The following is a 22,773-nucleotide window of genomic DNA, read 5'->3' as shown; positions in this document are numbered from 1 at the left end:
TTACTGCACAACAGATACTGTTAGCTGACATCAGTTTACGTTACAAAACACTGAAAGGGGAATTTCATTAAATATTGTAGAGATCGCATGAATGGGAATCGGTAGAATTAGAATAGGCATTTACAGTTCTTGTATCCTTTAAATGTAAGAAAAAAAAACTATTCCGCTGATGGGACATGTGGAAGACGCCTCTCTGTGAACAGAACAGGGGACTAAGAAGGAAGGGAAATTACAAATTATGGAAAAGTAGACAATATGGAATGGGAAACAACTGGGAAAGGACAAGAAAAAACAGAATTAAAAAGTTCTGTCTCGTTTTGTCTAAAATAAAGACAGAAAATTGCCCTGTCAATTGAAAACCAAAAACTAGGCTTTTTAGTCATTACAAATTCATATGTTTCTCGGAGCAAAAGTAACCCGACTACCATTGTGCCAAAGTTAAATCCATCAACTTTCCTAGACTTTGCTACAACACATCTGACAAATTAACTAACATTACATCCCTTTTTGTAGCCTGATGCATAACCAGTTTGATTTGTCATTTGGGGGTCTATACAACCACTGTGGGAGATGTGAAGGTTGGCATTTTTTATTTATCATGTTGGACTAAGGAACAGATAATCAGAATTTTTAATACATTAATAGATATGACCAACTTCTAAAATAAAGCAATATTGCACATAATCTGCAGTAAAAACTTCCTATTTTGTGTAGTTCTTTGCATCTCTATGGTAACAGACTACAAATACACTCTGTGTAGTCTGATCCTACATCAGACATACATTCTGTCCCCTGTTATCAAAAAGTAGGGGACAGAGGGAAATGAGTGTGGCCACCAAATGTAGTCTAATGGGGAATTATAGGTCTGCCTAAGCACTGTAGAAACAAAATAGGCGGACATTTTTCATGAAGACCTATTACAAAGTTGCTTCATTTTTACTTTTAGATGTATTTGAGAGAATAAAAATAATTTGACTGGTGGTTATGCAAATATCAGCCATTGAATTAAAATCATCTGCTTAGTATTTGTGTGGGTCCACCTTATGCCACAAAAATATATCTGACCTTGAGAAGGTATGGGGTCAACAAGTCCTCTAAAGATGTTGTGTTGTATCTAGAGCAAAGAGCTTAGCAGCAGATCCTTTAAGGTGAGGCCTCTATGGATGAAACTGGTCTTTCCACTATATTCTACAGATACTGGATCAGGTTGAAATCTGGGTTATTTGAAGACAAAGTCAACACTACACTTTTTTGTCAAATGATTTCTGAACATCTTTTGCAATGTGACAGGGAACTTTTTCCTGCCAATAGAATCTGCTGCCATTAGGGAACTCGGCTGACGTGAAAGGGTGTACTTGGTCAACAACAAAGTGTAGCTATCCACATAATTGCTAGGTGTCAGCAGAATTTTGTCTAAAGGATCATATTGCCTCTGCCAACTTATCTTTTTTTCTGTAGGGCATCCTGGTGCCATTTCTTTCATCTGTTAAGTGTAGAAAACTGACCCAGCTATCAGGAAGATTTAAAAGAATGTATAATTAATTAGCGCAGGCCATCATTTTCATTACTCCATGGTCCAGTTCTGGTGCTTACATGCCCATTGTAGAAAATTTGGGATGGTGGAAAGGGCTATGGACGGTCTGTGTCGTCGTAGTTCATTACGCAGCAAGTTATATTGTAGTGTTTGTCAGTGGCGTAACTTGAAGATCATGGACCCCAATGCAAAAGCTCCAACCGGTCCACAATTATTGCAAGTCTTTATTTGCATTGATCTTTTCATATAGGCCAATTTGGACATTTTGGTTCTCCTAGTCTCCAGGATCCGTGTGCAATTGCAACCCCTGAACCTATTGTAGTTGCGCCCCTACTATTTGTTGACTTTCTGTCATAGACAGCATTAACTTTTTCATTAATTTTGATTACAGTAGCTCTTTTGTGAGATTGAACTAGCATTCACTTTCCACGTGCAATGAGCCTTGGATGCCCCAGAGTCTGTTGACATTTCTTTGGTTGCCCTTCCTTGGACCAGTTTTTGGTATACTAACCAAGATCTGCCATTTTGGAGATACTTTGAAACACTCATTTAGGTATTACAACTTAGTCTTTGTCAAAGTTGCTCCGATCCTTCAATTTGACCATTTATCTGGCTTCAAACACATGGCTGACGTGTGTATCGTTTCTATTTTAGGGTTAACCTCAACATTTATACATGTAATGTGCTGAAATATTTTTCATAAGAAGTGCACAGAATAGACAAGAGTTATTTGACCTTTTTCAGTATGAATTGTAATTCACGTCAGCCATGTGTTTGAAGCCGGATAAACATCTTTATCAACGATTTAGATGAAGGAATTGAGGGTAAACTGATTAAATTTGCTGATCACACAAAGCTAGGAGGGATAGCTAATACTAGAGAAGAGAGCGATTGGATGCAAAAAGATATAAATAAACTGGAGCAGTGGGCATAGAATCATAGAATCGTAGAGTTGGAAGGGACCTCCTTGGCTATCTGGTCCAACACCCTGCTCAAAGCAGGATTCGCTAAATCATCCCAGTCAGATGTCTGTCCAGCCTCTGTTTGAAGACTTCCATTGAAGGAGAACTCACCACCTCTCGTGGCAGCTTGTTCCACTCATTGATCACTCTAACTGGGCAGCAACTAACAGAATGGTTTTTAACAGGGAAAAATGCAAAGTACTACATCTGGGCAATAAAAATGAAAAACGCATATACAGAATGGGAGGAATAGGGCTAAGCAACAGCACATGTGAAAAAGACTTGGGTATACTAATAGATCACAGACTGAATATGAGTCAACAGTGTGATGCAGCAGCAAAAAAGGCAAATACAATTCTAGGATGTATTAACAGAAGCATACAGTCTAGATCACATGAAGTCATTATTGCCCTCTACTCCTCTTTGGTCAGACCTCATCTGGAATATTGTGTCCAGTTTTGGGCGCCACATTTTAAAAAAGACAAAAACAAACTGGAGCAAGTTCAGAAAAGAGCGAACAGAATGGTGACCGGTCTGCAAACCCTGTCTTATGAGGAAAGGTTGCAGGATTTGGGAATGTTTAGCTTGCAGAAGAGAAGACCGAGAGGAGACTTAATAGCTGTCTACAAATATCTCAAGGGCTGTCACATTGTAAAAGGGCCATCTTTATTCTCATTTGCACAAGGAACGACTAGAAGCAATGGGATGAAACTGAATGGGAGGAGACACAGATTAGATATTAGAAAAAACTTTTTGACAGTTAGAGTGATCAATGAGTGGAACAGACTGCCACGGGAGGTGGTGAGTTCTCCTTTAATAGAAGTCTTCAAACAGAGGCTGGACAGACATCTGTCTGGGATGATTTAGCGAATCCTGCTTTGAGCAGGGGGTTGGACCAGATGGCCCAGGAGGTCCCTTCCAACTCTACGATTCTATGATTCATTCCAAAATTAAAAGAGAAATCTGCAAGAACCAAGATTCTGGGATTGTTTGCCATCCTAAATCCTTAAAAGAAACAGGGTTTTCCATTTCTAGCTTCTGGGAGACGGCAGATATATAACTGGCAGATGTACAATCTGGATGTTAATTTTTATAGGATACTAAACTTCCTGCGCTAAATAAATAAAAACAAGCGATTTCAACAGTTTCAGACTACAAACAAAGTCCAGGCGCTGTCATCCATAATAAGAGGCTTGGTTTAGACTGGGGGTTACATAGGGCAGCAGCTGAAAAGTTTTAAGAAGCTTAATATTGAGATACATTTTGGAAATTTGTTTGTTAAAAAAAAGTCTAAAAGGGGAAGTATATCCTCAATCCTTGCTCAATTAGCAGGTACAGTAAGTAAAGGAAACCTGGGCTATGGGCACATACTCGGAAAATCAGTGCTTATCTGTGCTAGATTTAAAAGTTTTTAAAAGGGGTTAAAATGATTTTGTATCTTTTAAACTTTGATGTTTATTTTTTATTGTATAATAAATATGCTATGATGAATATGCTATAGCTAGGGTTGATCGAATAGCTTCAGATAAGAGCTTATCCGAATAGCTATAGCACTAACCGAATAGCTGCATTGGTAATCCGGATACTTGGAGCGCTCCCGATAATCAGCTGTCCGGCTCCGCAGCTGCATATGTCACGGTCCAACAAACAGGCTCTCCATGCATGTGTTGTGACTGTCACACAGCCGCGAGAAATGCAGCTGTGGCACCGAACAGCTGACTATTGGGAGCGCTCAAGGTATCCGGGTTCCCGATGCAGCTATTCGGATAAGCACTTATCCAAATCTATTCTATCAACCCTAGCTACAGTGGGGAAAAAAAGTATTTAGTCAGTCAGCAATAGTGCAAGTTCCACCACTTACAAAGATGAGAGGCGTCTGTAATTTACATCATAGGTAGACCTCAACTATGGGAGACAAACTGAGAAAAAAAAATCCAGAAAATCACATTGTCTGTTTTTTTTTTCATTTTATTTGCATATTATGGTGGAAAATAAGTATTTGGTCAGAAACAAAATTTCATCTCAATACTTTGTGATATATCCTTTGTTGGCAATGACAGAGGTCAAACGTTTTCTGTAAGTCTTCACAAGGTTGCCACACACTGTTGTTGGTACGTTGGCCCATTCCTCCATGCAGATCTCCTCTAGAGCAGTGATGTTTTTGGCTTTTCGCTTGGCAACACGGACTTTCAACTCCCTCCAAAGGTTTTCTATAGGGTTGAGATCTGGAGACTGGCTAGGCCACTCCAGGACCTTGAAATGCTTCTTATGAAGCCACTCCTTCGTTGCCCTGGCGGTGTGTTTTGGATCATTGTCATGTTGAAAGACCCAGCCACGTTTCATCTTCAATGCCCTTGCTGATGGAAGGAGGTTTGCACTCACAATCTCACGATACATGGCCCCATTCATTCTTTCATGTACCCGGATCAGTCGTCCTGGCCCCTTTGCAGAGAAACAGCCCCAAAGCATGATGTTTCCACCACCATGCTTTACAGTAGGTATGGTGTTTGATGGATGCAACTCAGTATTCTTTTTCCTCCAAACACGACAAGTTGTGTTTTTACCAAACAGTTCCAGTTTGGTTTCATCAGACCATAGGACATTCTCCCAAAACTCCTCTGGATCATCCAAATGCTCTCTAGCAAACTTCAGACGGGCCCGGACATGTACAGGCTTAAGCAGTGGGACACGTCTGGCACTGCAGGATCTGAGTCCATGGTGGCGTAGTGTGTTACTTATGGTAGGCCTTGTTACATTGGTCCCAGCTCTCTGCAGTTCATTCACTAGGTCCCCCCGCGTGGTTCTGGGATTTTTGCTCACCGTTCTTGTGATCATTCTGACCCCACGGGGTGGGATTTTGCGTGGAGCACCAGATCGAGGGAGATTATCAGTGGTCTTGTATGTCTTCCATTTTCTAATTATTGCTCCCACAGTTGATTTCTTCACTCCAAGCTGGTTGGCTATTGCAGATTCAGTCTTCCCAGCCTGGTGCAGGGCTACAATTTTGTTTCTGGTGTCCTTTGACAGCTCTTTGGTCTTCACCATAGTGGAGTTTGGAGTCAGACTGTTTGAGGGTGTGCACAGGTGTCTTTTTATACTGATAACAAGTTTAAACAGGTGCCATTACTACAGGTAATGAGTGGAGGAAAGAGGAGACTCTTAAAGAAGAAGTTACAGGTCTGTGAGAGCCAGAAATCTTGATTGCTTGTTTCTGACCAAATACTTATTTTCCACCATAATATGCAAATAAAATGAAACAAAAACAGACAATGTGATTTTCTGGATTTTTTTTTCTCAGTTTGTCTCCCATAGTTGAGGTCTACCTATGATGTAAATTACAGACGCCTCTCATCTTTTTAAGTGGTGGAACTTGCACTATTGCTGACTGACTAAATACTTTTTTTCCCCACTGTATAGTACCATTGACTGATGCTATAAGTTCCTGTACACTTAGTTCCTTGGTCAATCTATAGATGGCACTTTTTGGTATAACATCATGTTGTTATTTACTAATGTGGAGAATACTTTATGGGCTCAGATTTTATTCATAAAATCCTGACAATGATGAGGGTTTTCTGGTATCTAAACAGTAATGGCCCTCTGACCTCTGGGATCCCCACTGATTAGCACAATGAAGGAGACTTTACTTCAATGGGACAAGCTACAACCTGCATGTCGATCGCTTGGGTTCATGAAAGTCAGACCCCACTAATCAAACATTTATTGGTGAAGTCAATGTCTAAGACCCCATTCATCGGAAAAAAAGAGACTTCCACTAAATTCGACAAGTATTACTCTTATTGTGCTAATCGCTGATGTTCTTGGAGGTCAGACACCACCAAACATTAATATGATAGTTGGATGCAACCTCTGAGATCCTCACAGATCAGCACTTTACTTGGACATGCTGCAAGTGGGGTTTGTGGAGATCAGACCCAACCAATGAAACATTGATCGGAGGGCTCAAGCTCTGGGACCTCCATCAATCAGCACAATGAGAGAGGCATTCACTTGGATGGGACTATAGCTGTAACTATTATTGTGCTAAACACTAAGGTTCTTGGAAGTCATACACCATTAATCAGAAATTGATTGGTGGGGTTGACCTTTGTGACTTCCATTGATTAGCCCCATGAGCGAAACCTTCAATTCAATGGGATAAGCTGCTACCATCATTGTACTAATCGCCAATATTCTTAGCTGTCAATCACCAGCAATCAAACATTGATAGGTGGGGTCAAAATCTGGGATCCCCACTGAACTATCCTTTATAAGGATAGGCTGCAGGTAAGGATTCTGGAGATCTGACCCCACCAATCAAACATTTATTAGTGACTCAAGCTTTAGGACTTTCACCAATCAGCACATTCAGGGAGTCCCTCCCTTCAATGGAACCATCTGCCATCCTACATCCTACAGGGTTCTTGTAAGTTAGACCATAGTAATCAAACTATGATTGATGTAGTAGAATTCTGGGAAACCACCAATCAGATCTTTACATGCTGCAGGTGGGGAGTCTGGAGATCAATGTCCACTAATCAAACAAATATCAATGGAGTAGACTTTAGGAACCTCCACATTCCAGGCCTGTATGGTGTTTCTGGAGATCAATGCCCACTATTCAAACATTAATGACCTATCCCGAGGATACATTTGCGTTAGGTTGTTTTATGAATCCCAGTTGTATGGATCAAAATTATGTACCAATAGAACTCTGTGGGCCTGTGCTATAGCTCTATATGTCTATAAGTTTATGGAAAGATTGTTATATCGAGGACCCTTCAGCAATCATCAAAAAAAATGTTGGCATGCTATACAAATATATTCACCACCAGAAGGGTTGCTGACCAATTTATATTATTTTTGGCATAGATAAAGACTACACTATGGGCCAAATACTATCTATACCTTATAATTAACCCTTCGGTAAGTGATAGGAGGACCTTGATTATTTTCAGAGATATAATGGGCTACAGCGCTCACAAAAACAAGAGGAATTGCCCCTAGCAAATCAACCAGATTCGTGTAGCTGTGATCCGATATGTTTTCATGGTCGATTCCTGCTTTTTTTTCCTGCGCTATTTCTCCCGTCGCCCTCTACACAATCCACCGCTGACAAAACAACCACATTATAAATATCTGTCAATTGTTATCAACTGTTGTAACATTTTCCAGCAAGAATTTCCTTTCTTAATTACAATCAAAAGCCAAAATTTACAGAACGTGAAACAGTCCAGAACAAAACATATACAACATATTTCCACTTCCACACACATTCTAAGAACATAATATTACGGTAAATTAAAAAAATAAAATAAAACATGCGTGCTCATTATACCGTGCAGGATCCTTCAGCAGAAAATACAATTCAATTCCTTATGGTTCCAGTCTGTCACAGTTACATTAACTACAGTACATAGACCCTTTCCATTTACAAAAAAAATGGTAAATTCATTTTTATTTTCATCGTATTACAGAGGTATTCTTCCTAGAACGCTTGCCTCTATGAAATTGGCACCATACGGGTCATAATATGAATCTAAACCTATAGGGGCTCTATGTTCCCCATTTATCTTTTCCGTTTTGTCACTATTGTTTTTTTTTTTTTTGCCTTGTGGTATTTCTTAATTGCATCAAATGCTTCAAAATGGTGCAAAATTCATGCATAAAATCAAAATATTCTTTATTTTTGCCTTTAATAACCATCTTTGTAACTTTTTAGCGACAAAAAAAAATCACACGTTCTGCTAAAATGTTGTACAAAAAATATAAAATCACTTCAAGGGGGAAACTGGAGCACATTTGCCCAAAAAGTTTTACAACTTTTTAAAAAGTTCCAATTGATGAATAAGTTGAAAACATCTGGGAAATCCCAAACCGTAGTCACAATGAGGGCTCGTAGATGCGACTTGTTGGAATATGTTTGGTGCAACAACTCCATTCCTGTCCATGAGTTTTTAGTTGCTAGATTTGTATGCTGTTCATAAAGTTAGAATAAAAAAAAACTCCCAGAGGCTCACACAGGGAGAGCATGTGACTGTATTTCCTGTTTTTCCTGTGTCTGTGTATGAGAGAAGCAGCGTGCTGTAGATGCTGCACAGATAGAGACACACACAAATCATTTATTCCTGATCTATTAAGCTTATCATATATTGTTCCTGATTGTTCCTGAATAAAGAAGTGCTGATATCACACACTTGGAGAGTATCTTGAAAAATCCGCTGCCAACACAACAGGATTTTCAATCTGAGTGCTACCATTAAAAAAAAAATGGACAGCACTCTTACCAATGATATACAATGGGGCATTGCACATGGACGATAAGTGAGTAAACACGCAGTGGTAGTTCAGCTCCAACAGCTGTCTATGATAGCTGAGAGGCACAGCAAAGGGTGCAGGGACCCCATGCCATAGGTCCCCACACCCACAATGCTGTGATCGGTCAGTCAATCACTTGGATTGCCCGGTCAGTGCAGGAGCTCAGCGCTGCCAGTGACTGAGCTTCAGCACTAACAACCAGGAGCGGCGTCCCATTGTTTGCGTCCCATTCATCAATTTGCAAATTTTTTGCATTTTGGAGTTAAATTCTGTAAAAAAAAAAATAAAATTGCTCAAATTTTGTAATGTTTAGCAGACTTTTGCTGTATAAAAATGCAAAAGAGGAAAAAAAAAGACAACACCTCACTATTCATGAACCATGTGTGCCATTTTGAAGAATTTGGCGCTAAAAAACATCAGCAAATACCAAAGACATATACCAGGCTCAATATGTTTAGCGCTTTTTACCAGATTTTATTTCCTATTAATTTTCTGCTATGTGATCCCATGATCCCATTAGAATCACTTGGAAACGAGTAGGTGAAAAAATGTTAAGAAGAATTTAGAAAACTGCATGAAACCTCTATATTCAGAATAGCTCCGTTCCAAACTATTCTTCAGGAAAGATCGACCTCTTATTTAAGGCTACTGGTGAATGAATTTCCCGCAGGTCTGCACTATGAAACTTATGCACCGTGAAGAAGACCCTTCTCAGCTGGCTCCAGGAGCCCAGGACCTAGTACGGTCTGTATCCGGAAGTACGGTGCTCTTACAAACGATGGGAACCAGTTTTCCTTGCTCTGTTTCACAGCGAGGTTTGGCTCAGAACATAACCCCTTAGGCCGTGCTGTGCCCAGCAATCTGCAGAAAACAGACGTTGAATGGGGAGACTTGCTGTGCCGTGAAGCAAAACAAAATTAAATTCTGCTTCCCTTGTGGAGACACATTGGGTACATCTGATCTTCCAAACCATTCTTAGAAATTGAGAGTCGCTTTGTCCTTCTTCAGCTGGAAAACATTGGTGTGTTCTGTAAAATCAAGTCGTGCTAAAAGTTCCCACAACTCCAATGTGTGGCTCATCAGTTACAGGTTGTGATTTAAAAAAAAAAATAACAGAACTGGAATTAATAAATCTAAAAAGCAGATGAAAATAATAAATGGAGCAAACTGGAGCCTCAGTGATGAGAAAAAGGTTGCAAAATGCAACACAGGGACATTTATACATCGCCCGGGCAAAAAAGAAAAACGAGGACTGCAATTTTCAGCAATTGTAATTGGCAGAGCTGTCCTTGGGGGTTTTATTGTAAAAACCACATGTTAGCCAGACTATGATTAAAGCTAAGCGACTGATTATTTTAATTATCGAAAACCAAGTCAGCATCGGGAAAGTAGTGACTGAGCAAAGTCAAGAAGTGCGGTGCAGGTCATTAACCTGAACTTGGCCTGGTGGGCCAACCCATGGTATTTGCTAACGCAACAAAGCAAAACCTGTGGTAATTTCTATTAAACACAGAAAGGCCAAGTCCAATGGAGCAGTTGCCTCCTTTTAGTGTTTTTTTTTTTTTTTTTCGACGATGACTTGAGCTTTCCTGGCTGGAGAGATGTCACGCAGACTGGGATTTGTCATTATGAGCCAGCTTTGATAATAGCCTAAAGTGAGGTGTACTGACCTCAGCTTAGTTTGTGTACTGAGAATGCTCAGGATGGTGCTAGAGTTAGCGTGTAATGACATAACTTGACCTGTGAAACAGTCAAGCTATAACTGCATGACTCCTCAAGAGACCAGAACCATCCACTTGACTTTTCACTGGTAATTAACATTCAGAGCACACCCATTTATGATTTTGATAATCTATGCTCCCAGGGACAGTTTATACAAGGTCATCTTTAGAAATCTATCAGTGTTGGGTAAAGTGCCACAGTGTCAGTTTTAGGGGATGAAAATGTGAGAACAGATTTCCTATAAAAAGGTTGCAGTTGTTCCCATACCAGTACCCTCAAAATATCTCAAATGAACTTACCATGTGCCTAAGGCCTTATTCTGAACTCCCTTTTTTGTGATCCAATTTTCACCCATTTTTGAACCATGTGTCCATTTTTACCATCAGTATGGTAAAAAAAAATCTGAACACCTCTGACTCATTCAATAGTAAAAACATACATGTAAACAGTTTATAATGGGTAAGTGGTGTGACGGAGTCACTGGCTTTGTAGAGGAAGGGAGGTATGTGTCACTGCGCATGCAGCGATCAGTGATGTGAAACCGGAGTGTTTTTGTGCTGAGAAGCCATGTACAGAGTTTTAATGGGCCAGTTTTACGTGGGCATCCGCAGTGCTGGTGGGAGGGTGCTCACCGCACTCTTCTTCCCTGCAGGAGTTTGAGGACCTGCAGTGATGTCACGATCACGTGCCCAGCCATGTGATATATACCTGGACCTGTGGTTCAGTCTGTGGGGAGAAGCTGTACTTCACACAAAAGTAAGGACTGGGAGTGGTTATCCCTAACAGTGTGCGGGAGGACCCCACACCAAGGACTACATGCTATCATTTTTGTTTTGCTTTATTTTTCGTCGTACCCGGAGGGCTGTGTTTTTCTTCTGAACACCGTGGTTTATGCTGCATATAATAAACCCACTGGTGCTTTACATGCAAGGGCTCCTGAGTCTACCTGAAGGCTTCTACCGAGCGTGACAACCCCTCACAGTGGTCTATCTGTGAAAAGCACAGAACACATGCATAAATCACAGATGTCTGATGCGGCCTAAAGCAGAAACATGTAAACCAGACTATCTGAAGCATAACCATGCAATACCTTGCCTCATCTGTCACATCGCCACTTAGACCTGCTCTTGCCCCATCTGCTTCTGTCACCAAGCACCTCTATATTCATTCTGTGGGCAAAACCTGGTGATGGCGATTGGCAAGGCCAGAACCTTTAGGCAGCACAGGCTCTCTCCTACACAGTTTGGCAATATATTTATGCGAGCTTCCAACAGGAGTAATCATCTCACTGCTGTGGCCAATAGAACAGCACCACACCCTACTTACACGCCGAGCATAGTAGGTGTCGCCAGTTAAAGTTTATTCCAGCTGTGGTTCTCTCCCATTTTTCAGCACTTGCACAGTCTATTCGATTCCTGTTTTTCACCTTGGATAATTTTGTGACTATCTTTCAGCTTGACGATTCCACCTGTTATTGATGTGACTATCTGACCATCCTCTGCTAGCCCGTTCCACCAGCCAGTAACTATTCTGACTCTGTGGAGCCAACCCAGGTACCTATGTGTAACTGTATATCCCTGTACAAGGGTTAAAGGGTGAAGTTTAGTGCAATCCCTAATACCTGGTAAACGGAGTCTGTCCTTGGAAACACTATTCACAGAAGTCAGCCTTCCACGGACAGTGCTCTCCATTACATCAGACTTTTTATACATTAAAGGGATATTCCAAGCATCACCATTTATCATGTAAGCACAATAATGTTACTGTAGTAAGTAATGTTAGATGTAAGGAGAGCCAATGGCTAGACCATAACAACCACGCAGAGGACAAAAAGATATGCCGACACTCGATACAACTTTATAAGGGATACTACATTGGGAAGCTTCAGTGGGGTGGTAATGGGGGGTTCAATGATCTAGTGGTCAGAGTAGTCTCTAGCATTTATACTGACAAATCTTACATTTATCAAGTATCCTCTGAGTGGATAAATAAACTAATCATGGTCGGAATATCACATTGTATTTTTGCCAAAATTTAGGTGAAGACCGTATTTCTATATTTCGGGCTCCTGAAGACTATTCTACCCCTTATGCACCTTATGCCTCTTTTTATCCACATTTAACCATATTGCTAGTAAAGCTTTGGATTTTCCCAATGTATAAGGTAAGCAATGGAGCAAAATACATCCCACATTGTGGAGGCTTAACCACAATTACATTTATGGAAAGAAATTTAGTTTTCGAAGTAATTATTCTAATGACAAAAAAATCTACATATTGATTTCATCTCCAAAACCATCTGGGCTTAACAAGTCATTATTGTAATTTTATAATACATAAATTCTCAGCCTAAGCTGAAACCTGAAGGATCCTGCAGGGTATAAAACAAATTTAACCCATTCGCCAACTTTCATGCATGATAGCGGCGCTGCAAAAAAAAAAAAAAAGAACAAAAGTGGAAGCGACCCTTATGACAGTTCCCAACATAGATACACAGATACGATACAAGCAGAGCCGGAGCATGTGTGCGCGGCCGGAGCGATGCCATGAGATGTGTGCAGATCTATGCCGATGGAGGTTGCATGCTGTGTTGGGGTTTCTTAAAGATGGTCACTTACAGGATTGTACATCTGATTGAACAACTGCTCGGCTTGCTACGTTAAGGGAGACGGGAAGGATTGACGCACACACAAAGGGGGAAAAAAAAGAAGGAAAGATTTAGGAACACAGCATTAACCGGACAATCTAAACGTGTCTGCAGAAGAGAACTTGTCATAAATACGTAGAAAATGTAAGTTTCTCGACATTCCACGGTGAAAGCGAGAGAGTCACAGGGGACGTTGGCGTGTTTACCTTGGCTGCTACAAGAGAATGGTTAGAAGCTGAAATGTACGGTTTACTGTTACTTTCCCCTTTCTAGAGTTAAATAACCCATGAAATCAAGTAGGCTGTCCACTTCTGATGATACATTAAGTGCCGGACTTGAGCAATGAATCACCAGAAGTGCTTTTAGTGAAGACAGCCATTTATCAAACAACTTTCAAAAGATAGTAATAATAAAAGATTAATTAAGCACCATTGTTAAATACATGTCATTCATTTCACAAAATGCGTATCGCTGGGGGTCACCTAAGGAACGGTCAAGGGATGAAGAAGTAAGGGAAATTTTATTTATTTTGTTGTTTTCTTAAATTATTACAAACTTGTTCAAATGTTCTGTGATCAAGTCCTGAAATTAAGATTAAAGTTAAAGAGATTCAGTTTTTTACATTTAAAATTAAAGGAACAGTCCAGGCAAAATGACTATAGTACTACTCAGTGTAGATCCTGGCAGTAGCCATAGTGCAGAGTGGCAGTTTTACCTTTAAAAGGTAACTATCATCCAAAAAAATATACAGATCTGGCAAAAATTAAGAGACCGCTTTCAAATGTTCACTTTGTCTGATTTTTCTCTTTATAGGTATATTTTTAAGTAAAATGTAAATTGTTCTTTTAGTCTATAAACTTCTGACAACATGTCTCCGAATTTCCAATAAATTTTGTATTTTTTTTCTGACAAGGAAAAATGGTCAAAATTAAAAAAAACAAACCCCAGTGCTTTCAGACCTCAAATAATGCAAAGAAAACAAGTTCATAATCACTTAGAAACAACAATGTTAATGTTTTAACTCGGGAAAAGTTCTGAAATCAATATTTTGTGGAATAACCATTTTAATCACAGCTTTCATGCGTCTTGATCTGCTTTCCACCAGTCTCTCACACTGCTTCTGGCGCAAAAATGTAAGCAGTTCTTCTTTGTTTGATGGCTTGTAACTATGCATCACCCTCTTGATTACATTCCAGAGGTTTTCAATGGGGTTCAGGTCTGGAGAATGGGCTGCCCATGACAGGGTTTTGATGTGATGGTCTCTTAATTTTTTTCCAGCGCTGTATAATATATATACAGTGTATATATATATATATATATATATATATATATATATATATATATACACACGCACACACTACATACACTATAGTGGATGCAATATGCTGGCAAACAGTGGGGTCCAGGTTCTGAGCCCCCACCGATTGGTCAAAAGACTGCTGTGGAGTGCAAATCCTCTGCATGGGCTGCATGCACAGAGCATGTATGGGGTGAATTTCCTATGACTTTCTTTTGAGCTGTTAGACCGCTCTCTGTGCGCTCTCATGCAGGAGCTAGGCACTTCAGATCAGTGTTTTGACTAATCAGTGGAGGTCTCAGAACCTAGACCATCAGACTGTGGCTAAGGCATTTTCATACTGCCAATAGCGGAAAGCCGCTATGGGGCCCATGAGTCGGGGGGGTGAGAGCAACGGGCACCCCATGCCCAGTAACGCACTGTCAACTGTAAAGTGTTTGGAAATGAGGAGAGGTAAGTTTTTCTTTTTTTAATCAATTGTGTGGGCCATTATACTATATGGAAGGCTAGGTCGAGCCACCATTATATTTGCAGGGCTATGTGGGGGCCATTGTAATATTTTTAGCTCTATGTGGGGGCCGTTATACTTTTTAGAGAACTATATGGGCGATTATACTGTCTGTAGGGCTATGTGGGGGCCATTATGCTATATAGGGGGCTATGTGGGGCCATTATACTGTTTGGAGGGCTATAAGGTGGGTCATTACAGTGTTTGGAGGGCTACATAGGGGCTAATATACTTTTGAAAGGCTACGTGGGACAAATATGTAAGAGCTGTATTTTGGTTAGAGTCTTAGAACATGGACTGACCACTGATTGGCAGCACACATACCCTATCCTACGATAGCCAACATTTAAGTTTACAGAATGTTACATAAAATGATTAGAAATTCAAATTATTACTCCTTTAACCAAGAAGATGCTGATGAATGTCTTGCTCTCCTAGTCCAGTGTAAAGGTGCTGTCACACTTAGCGATGCACCAGCAATCCCGACTAGCGATATGACGCGGTCAGGATCGCTGGTGCATCGTGGTCGCTAGTGAGCTGCCACACAGGCAGATCTCACCAGCGACATAGCAGGGGTCGGGAGTCGTTACTTACCTGTCAGATGAGGAGATGAAGACATCCTCCCGCCCGCGTCCACGCGTCGCTCGTCGGCGCCACAGGAAGCTGACGACGAGAAACGGCCCAGGACGTTCTCGTGCGATCAGCGATAACTAGCGGGGAGCCGGTCAGAGGTAAGTATAAGACCCAGCGTTATCGCTAGCAAAAATCAGTGATGTTACAGCGATATTGCTACCGATATCGCTTAGTGTGACAGGTCCTTTAGACTGATGACATATAAAAAAACATGCACTATCATCCTGCATTTTTTTAAATGTGACTTTAAAGAGTTAATTCTTGTAGAATTTCTCTCCCAGGTTCCTCTGTTTGGGTTCTTTAGGGCAATTTATCAATCAGGAGGATAATGGTCTGTACTGTAGGGGAAGGAAAGTGTTTCACATTGAACTTTGTGTTGTACTGACCCACACATATGCTGGGAAAATTAATGATGCTACGAGTTTACATGGTCTGTTTGCCCCATATGTTCATGGAGCGAAGAGCTGGTGACTAACTAAGCAAACAACATGGTAATTAATGAATGTCATTACTAGAAATGAGGTGATTTAATAGACATTTACTAAGTTCAACTTAGATAATTCCCCTGTTAAGAAAAAGTATTTTCTTCCTATCCCAACACCACATGTGTGGAGAGTTCTCATTGTATTGCATTGGTCCACAATAGGAAGGAAATCCCTTGCCTTAAGGGGTTATCCTATGAAAAACCATTTATCACTGATTCGCAGAGAAGGTAATAAATGTATCATCACTGGGGGTGATTATGGGAGTAGGGATGCTGCTTCTGCTTGTGAATGGGGTGGAGGTGTTATTGTGTAGCCAATACTCCATCTACTCCATTCCCTTCTATGTGAACATGACAGCTGCTCCCATAGACAGCGAATTAAATGGTGGTCACTAAAGATGAGTGGATCGATCCGCAGAGGATAGAGTTTGATTCAGATTTCATGAAATTCACGATTTTACGAAAATTCGAACATTTTGAGATTCTATTTCTGGTCCTCAAAAGTGCCGTTTCCCACACTGCTGAAGCACCAGAGAATGGGAAAATGTTATTTGGCACTGCTGCCCGGACTTCCCCGTAATGCCCTGCAGCTACGACATCTAGCGGATGATGATACTTTGTGCAGTGGGGGTCAGCACCTGGGACATCACCGATCAGTGGTTCCCAGTGGAGCACAGTTTGTACAGCAGTCATTTTCCATCTCCAGAATCACTGGGTAAGTCTGTCTCTCCCGTAGAGTGTAGGATCTTTTTGTCAGCGGAGTTCTCTCTCTCCTGTAGAGTGTAAGTTCTTATGGTCAGCAGGGTCCTCTCTTTATTGTCTGTAGAGCTTAAACTCTTATGGTCAGAAGAGTCCTTTCTCTCCTGTAGAGTGTATGCTCTTATGGTCAGCGGCGTCCTCTCTTTTGCTCTCGTCTGTAGAGCATAAACTTTTGTGGTCAGCCATGTTCTTTTTCTCCTGTAGCGCGTAACCTCTTATGGTCAGCCGGGTCCTTTCACTCCTGTAGAGTGTAAGCTCTTATGGTCAGCGGAGTCCTCTCTTTCGCTCTCGTCTGTAGAGCGTAAGCGCTTGTGGTCAGCGGATCCTTTTTCTCCTGTAGAGCATAAGCTCTTATGGTCAGTCGGGTCCTTTCTGTCCTGTACAGTGTAAGCTCTTATGGTCAGCAGGATCCTCTCTTTCTGTCTCTCCTGTAGAGTGTAAGATCTTATGGTCAGCGAGGTCCTCTTTCTCTCTTCTGTAGAGTGTTGCACAGTCAGAGGGGTTCTCTCTCTCTCTTCCCTCCCCATGTATATTTTCCAAGCAATTATAAGTTTTCCAGTATTGAGATTCAAGCAAGTTTGCTCACTGCTAATCAAATTATTTGGGGGAAAATTACCGTAAGCAAAGTTGGCGAATTTAAAAAGATTCACTCATCTCTAGTGTTCCCATTTGCTACATTACCACTCCATTCACACAGGGGACTTTGCACTTTTCGTTGAGATAATAAATGTATCACTGATCTGGATAAATAATAAATATTTTAGTGGAGAAACTATTTAAATGCAGTTGTCAATTATTTCCCTATTTTCAAGTTTTTCCAATTAAATTAATTTTTATTAAACAACCAGTTTGCCTGTTCTATTGAAAGTATTTTTTCAGGAGTTTCAGCTACTATTTAAGACAGGTATTCACTGTTTGATTGGGGGGAGGTCAACTCATGAGATACCCATAAATTACCATAATCAAAGGGCCACTGCCAGCTTATTGTTTATCCAGGCACAATGACATACAGTAAATACTAGTATTAAGGCATACCATACTCATTACATAGCAGTCACCCAAACGAACAGTAAGCTCCTGACTCTACCATATCCAGGAACGCTCAGCTCCTGTTTTCAGTATGAGCCGCGAGAACCACTGACATTTATCTCCCATCACAAAACAGGTTAGCCACTGAAACTTTGACTGCCTGCAACCTTCTTTCTCCGGAAAGCTTCCGAGAGAAGAAAGTTGGGAGGCCCCTTATGCATTAGAAGATTGGCTAATCCAATCAAAAAGGGGTTTGGACAAATTCTATCTAAAGTGAGGAGATCTGTAAACTTGTTCATGCTCAGCCTAATTCACTTCATTGAGGTGAACTATAGTAGGAAGCACGGCAACACTGGGATGTGCAACACAATGCCTGGATAAACAATAATTGTAACCATCAGTCTTTTGACTAGTCAGGATCTTGGAGGTCGGACCCCATTGATGACACTTCTAATGACAGAACAACAATTGAAAATTGTGTAAAACCGTTTGCCACAAAGATATTCTTTTATCTTCTTGCTGCACGTGAAGCATATACAAGTCTAAACCATGGAGCAGTAGAGCTGAAAAAAGTCAGTGCATGCATCAGTTGGATCAAATTGGATACATTTTTATTAGAGAAAACATATTAATCACCAACATAGAAATTATCTTTACCATCTTAAAGACTGCCTGGTTTCTTATACAGCTTTGCATTTTCTACAAACAGGTCTGCACAATACAGATATTCCTAAAATGCAATAGAGGGTAAGATATCACAGCAACTGTTCATACTAGAGCAGTGGAAAAGCATCTGTCTGCACAATACAAACAATTGCAGCAATCAACATTTTTTGATTAGTTTAAAGAGTAACCATCATTTTATTTTTTTTTAATCATGACTCACTAGTACACGTGAAAATAAGAACGTTTGTAATATATTTTATCAGAGAAATCTGCTTCTTTCTCCTCTTGGACTGATCACTCATCCTGAAAATTCTCTAAAATGTGTTTCCAGTGAATACAGATGGGAGAAACAGTTGAGGCTCATCAAGTTTAACTTCTTTCTGACATCGGGTGTAAATTTACGCCGATGTCGGACTCCCTCCTTTTGATGTGGGCTCCAGTGGCGAGCCCACATCTTTCCCGGCTCATGTCAGCTGTCCACCTGCGGCTATTAACCCATTAAATGCCACTGTCAAACTCTGACAGTGGCATTTAACACACACTTCCGGCCATCGGGCCGGAAAGCCGCCCAACCTGAGATCACGAAAAATGGAGACGCTACTGGTATCGAAACATGGCGCAATTTTTTTTTTAACAAAGTTTGGAATTTTTTTTGCACCACTTAGATAAAAAAGGACCTAGACATGTTTGGTGTTTATGAACTCATAATGACCTGGAGAATCATAATAGCAGATCAGTTTTAGCATTTATTGAACCTAGTAAAAAAAGCAAAACAAAGAACAACTGTGGGATTGCTTTTTTTTGCAATTTCACAGCCCTTGGAATTTTTTTCCCATTTTCTAGTACACAACATGGTAAAACCAATGATGTCGTTCAAAAGTACAACTCGTCCCACAAAAAACCAGCCCTCACACGGCCATTTTGACTAAAAACTAAAAAAAGTTATGGCTCTGGGAAGAAAGGGAGCAAAAAATGAAAATGCAAAACCAAAAAATACCTCTGGTCGTTAAGAGGTTAATGGAGAACTGTAACTTTTGGATCAGGAGAACTTGTAGCAGAATGTCTATGTTGGCCTCTAGCTCCTCCCCTCTCCGTAGGATTTTAAAAAGCACCAACTGTCATTTCATATTTAAGTAATAGGAAAATCTATCTTCACTGAATATAGATTTCACAAGATTTTGCCCTTGAATTGACAGTGAAAGATCAGTTCAGGAGGAGAAAAAAAGTGAATTTGTCTCATAAGATATATTACAAAGTTGCTTATTTTCTTTCGTACTTTTGTTCTATGAAATAAAAATTAAATCAGAAGTTTAAGTGAATCTCATCTAAATGTTCAATTTTGGCAACGTGATGGCAAAACTCGATCTTGGAAAAAAATGAAACACACAGACTTTGATTTGTAACTAGAATCTGTTTGGGTTCAGATAAGTGTCATAGCCCTCTCTGGCTCAATAACGTGGGGTCTGTATACAACTTCTGTGATAGACTATTGTTTTACTTTTCCCAAGCTCCAATCACCACTGCTGACATGACTGTTGTTTCCCCGAGTTCAAAGAAAGCTTTGATGCAGCTGCAGCTTTGCAGAGCGCGGTAAAAGCAGTCGTTCCTAATTGTACTATCTGAAAATTTCCAAACTCGTTGTATGCCACCTCGTGCTACATACAACGATGCCTTACGTACCTTTTTCAACTGGGCTTCCAACTTACTACATTCTTCCTTCTTCTGCTCGATGGCCATTTCAAGAGACTTCAACTTGGAATCTCTCTTCAGTCCTGATGAAGCCAGAGTAGATGCATGCTCTTTCATATCAATCAAGCTGGTCTATGGAGAAAATAAAGAATTCATTCCTATAAAATAGTCACTAGTACTAAAATACAAATAGCCTATTTTTAGGGGAGGGCATCAATATTAAACTGGTGTGGGTTTGATTTTAGGCGCCATAGCCCATCAGCTTATTGAAGGTTGCAGTACTCTACCCCTTCACCGTTTCCTAGATAAATTAGCACTATTGGTATTGGTTGTGCCTGGCATTACAGCTCAGAAATCCTCCTAATGGTTGTGCCTGGTATTACAGCTCAACACTCCTTGTAGTGGTTGTATTTGGTATTACAGTCAACACTCATCTTAGTGGCTGTATCTGGTATTACAGCTCAGTACTTCTGATTGTTGTTGTGCCTGTTATTACAGCTTAGCACTCCTTCTAATGGTTTGTGCCTGGTATTAAAGCTCAGCACTCCTCATAGTGTTAATGCCAGGTATTACAGCTCAAAACTCCTAATAGTGGTAGTGCTTTATATTACATCTCAGCACCAGGCAAACTATTACATCTCAGCACCAGGCAAACGTCTGGATCTTGGGGTCCCAGGGGTTTCGGTCAAAAAGTTAAAAAAAAGTTTGGTTCGGGTACCACAACAGTACCCGTACCCCATTCAGATGAATGGGGGGGCCTCAACATCTGTTTGCCACGCTGTCATATGCACGACAGCACAGCAAACACTGACTTGGATCAGTGGTAAGATCATTACCGTAGGTCAGAGAACTGCAGTTCCCACACTGTCAGATGCCAGCATGAGCCAGCAGCTGTGACCAGCGGTAAAAAGTTTACCTCCAGTCACAGAGGCATTGGCCTTATGGGAGAGTACTACTCCCATCATCCTATTTCTGCTGCTGCTAATAACAACAAGAGCAGGCACGACTGATGGGAGTATTCATCAGCCGGTGCCTCTGCTATAAATTAATATAAAAAAAATAACGTGGAGTCTTTCTATTTTTGATACCCAGCATGGCAAAATTGACAGCTACAGGCTGCAATACTCAGCTGTCCACTTTATTATGGCTGGTTATCAACAATAGCGAGATCCCCACATCGTTTTTTTAAATTATTTAATTTAAAAAACTGGTGTGGGGTCCCCCTCATTTTTGACAACCAGCCAAGCTAAAGCAGACAGTGGGCGCTGATATTCTCAAGCTGATAAGGGGATATGAATATTGGTCCCACCAGCCTACAAATAGAAGCCTGCAGCTGCTCTAGAAAAGGTGCATCTATTAGATGCACCAAATCTGGCGCTTTGCCCAACTCTACCCACTTGCCCTCTGGCGGTGGCAAGTGGGGTTAATATTTGTGGGGTTGATATCACCTTTGTATTTTTAGGTGACATTAAGCCTAGCAGTTAGTAATGTAGATAAGGTGCCTATATATTACTAACCCCATAGTCATATGGTCAGTAGAAAAACACCCTGAATAAAGACCTTTATTTGAAATAAACATACACACCATTTTACAAATTTATTTAAAAATAACAAACACAATTATACTTCCCTGACGCCCATTCCATAGAAGCCCTGTTCCATTGCAAAAAAAACAGAAAATAATAAACAAAAATACTCACCTAACACCCAGTGAATTGGAGCCCTGGTATCCTGTAAAAAAATAAAAAACAACAATATCCCTCACCTGTCCGACATACTGTCTCATGGCGTAATCCACCTTCTGCGATAACTGGTTTTCAATTTGGGCGATGCGAAGATGCGACCGTTCAGGCTGAAAACCTGAAAACCATGGGAGAATGAGCTGCTGCAAGCAAAGTGTCAGTGACTAGCGGTGAATTCATCGAGGTTACCGTAGGTCACTGAGGCTGTGTTCACAGCATACTTCAGTATGAGCCGGGCCAATGAACTGTGGTGACCTCATGGTGTAGCGTTGACCTTGGTTCACCACAGTTCACCATAAGAAATTTCTCACTCATTGTGGTTTGGTCTTGGTGAACAGGTTTGAAGACCTTTAATCGGGTTGACATAAACCGCATTCATGCTTCACCTTCGTGTGTGGTCGTACATTAGAACCATTGGGCAGCGCAGACTCTGAACCACCACATTCCTAATTTTTTTTGCATGGTATTACAGCTTGACACTCTTCGTAGTCATTATGTCTGGTATTTCAACTCAGCATTCCTCATAGTGGCTGTTGTGGGTATTACAGCATGGTACATTTCATACTGAAGTGCAATATACGGCACTGCCAAGTTAGGAAGTAATAATGTTTTTCGGTTGCTTTCATTCTGCAGAAACTAAATAGGTTTAAAAAGGTCACATCTCTATTTGTGAGTTGTTTCTTTTTTTCTAGGGAGACAGAACATATATTTTTATAGACCTTAGATGGGCCACAAGGGCCAAGCATCCAAGCAATAACCTTGTGCTTGTGGATCGAGGGACAAG

General features: G+C 40.7%; 1 protein-coding gene across 7 annotated transcripts in view; it reads right to left on the bottom strand.

Moving 5' to 3' along the window:
* The window catches only part of ERC2 (ELKS/RAB6-interacting/CAST family member 2), a 1,295,684-nt gene that overhangs the window by 862,747 nt on the left and 410,164 nt on the right, over positions 1-22,773 (bottom strand). For all 7 annotated transcript variants that reach the window (XM_073574140.1, XM_073574143.1, XM_073574147.1 and 4 more), the window contains 2 exons: positions 20,239-20,379; positions 13,154-13,189 (listed from right to left, as the gene is read on the bottom strand). In XM_073574140.1, the coding sequence (XP_073430241.1) occupies positions 13,154-13,189; positions 20,239-20,379 (177 nt within the window). The remainder of the gene's footprint in view (positions 1-13,153; positions 13,190-20,238; positions 20,380-22,773) is intronic.

Source organism: Dendrobates tinctorius, unplaced genomic scaffold, assembly GCF_039654945.1.
Source record: "Dendrobates tinctorius isolate UK_male_01 unplaced genomic scaffold, ASM3965494v1 ptg000038l, whole genome shotgun sequence".
Classification (NCBI taxonomy): Eukaryota; Metazoa; Chordata; class Amphibia; order Anura; family Dendrobatidae; genus Dendrobates; species Dendrobates tinctorius.
Note: the sequence above shows the minus strand (reverse complement) of the source record. Positions and strands in the feature narration are given on the sequence as shown.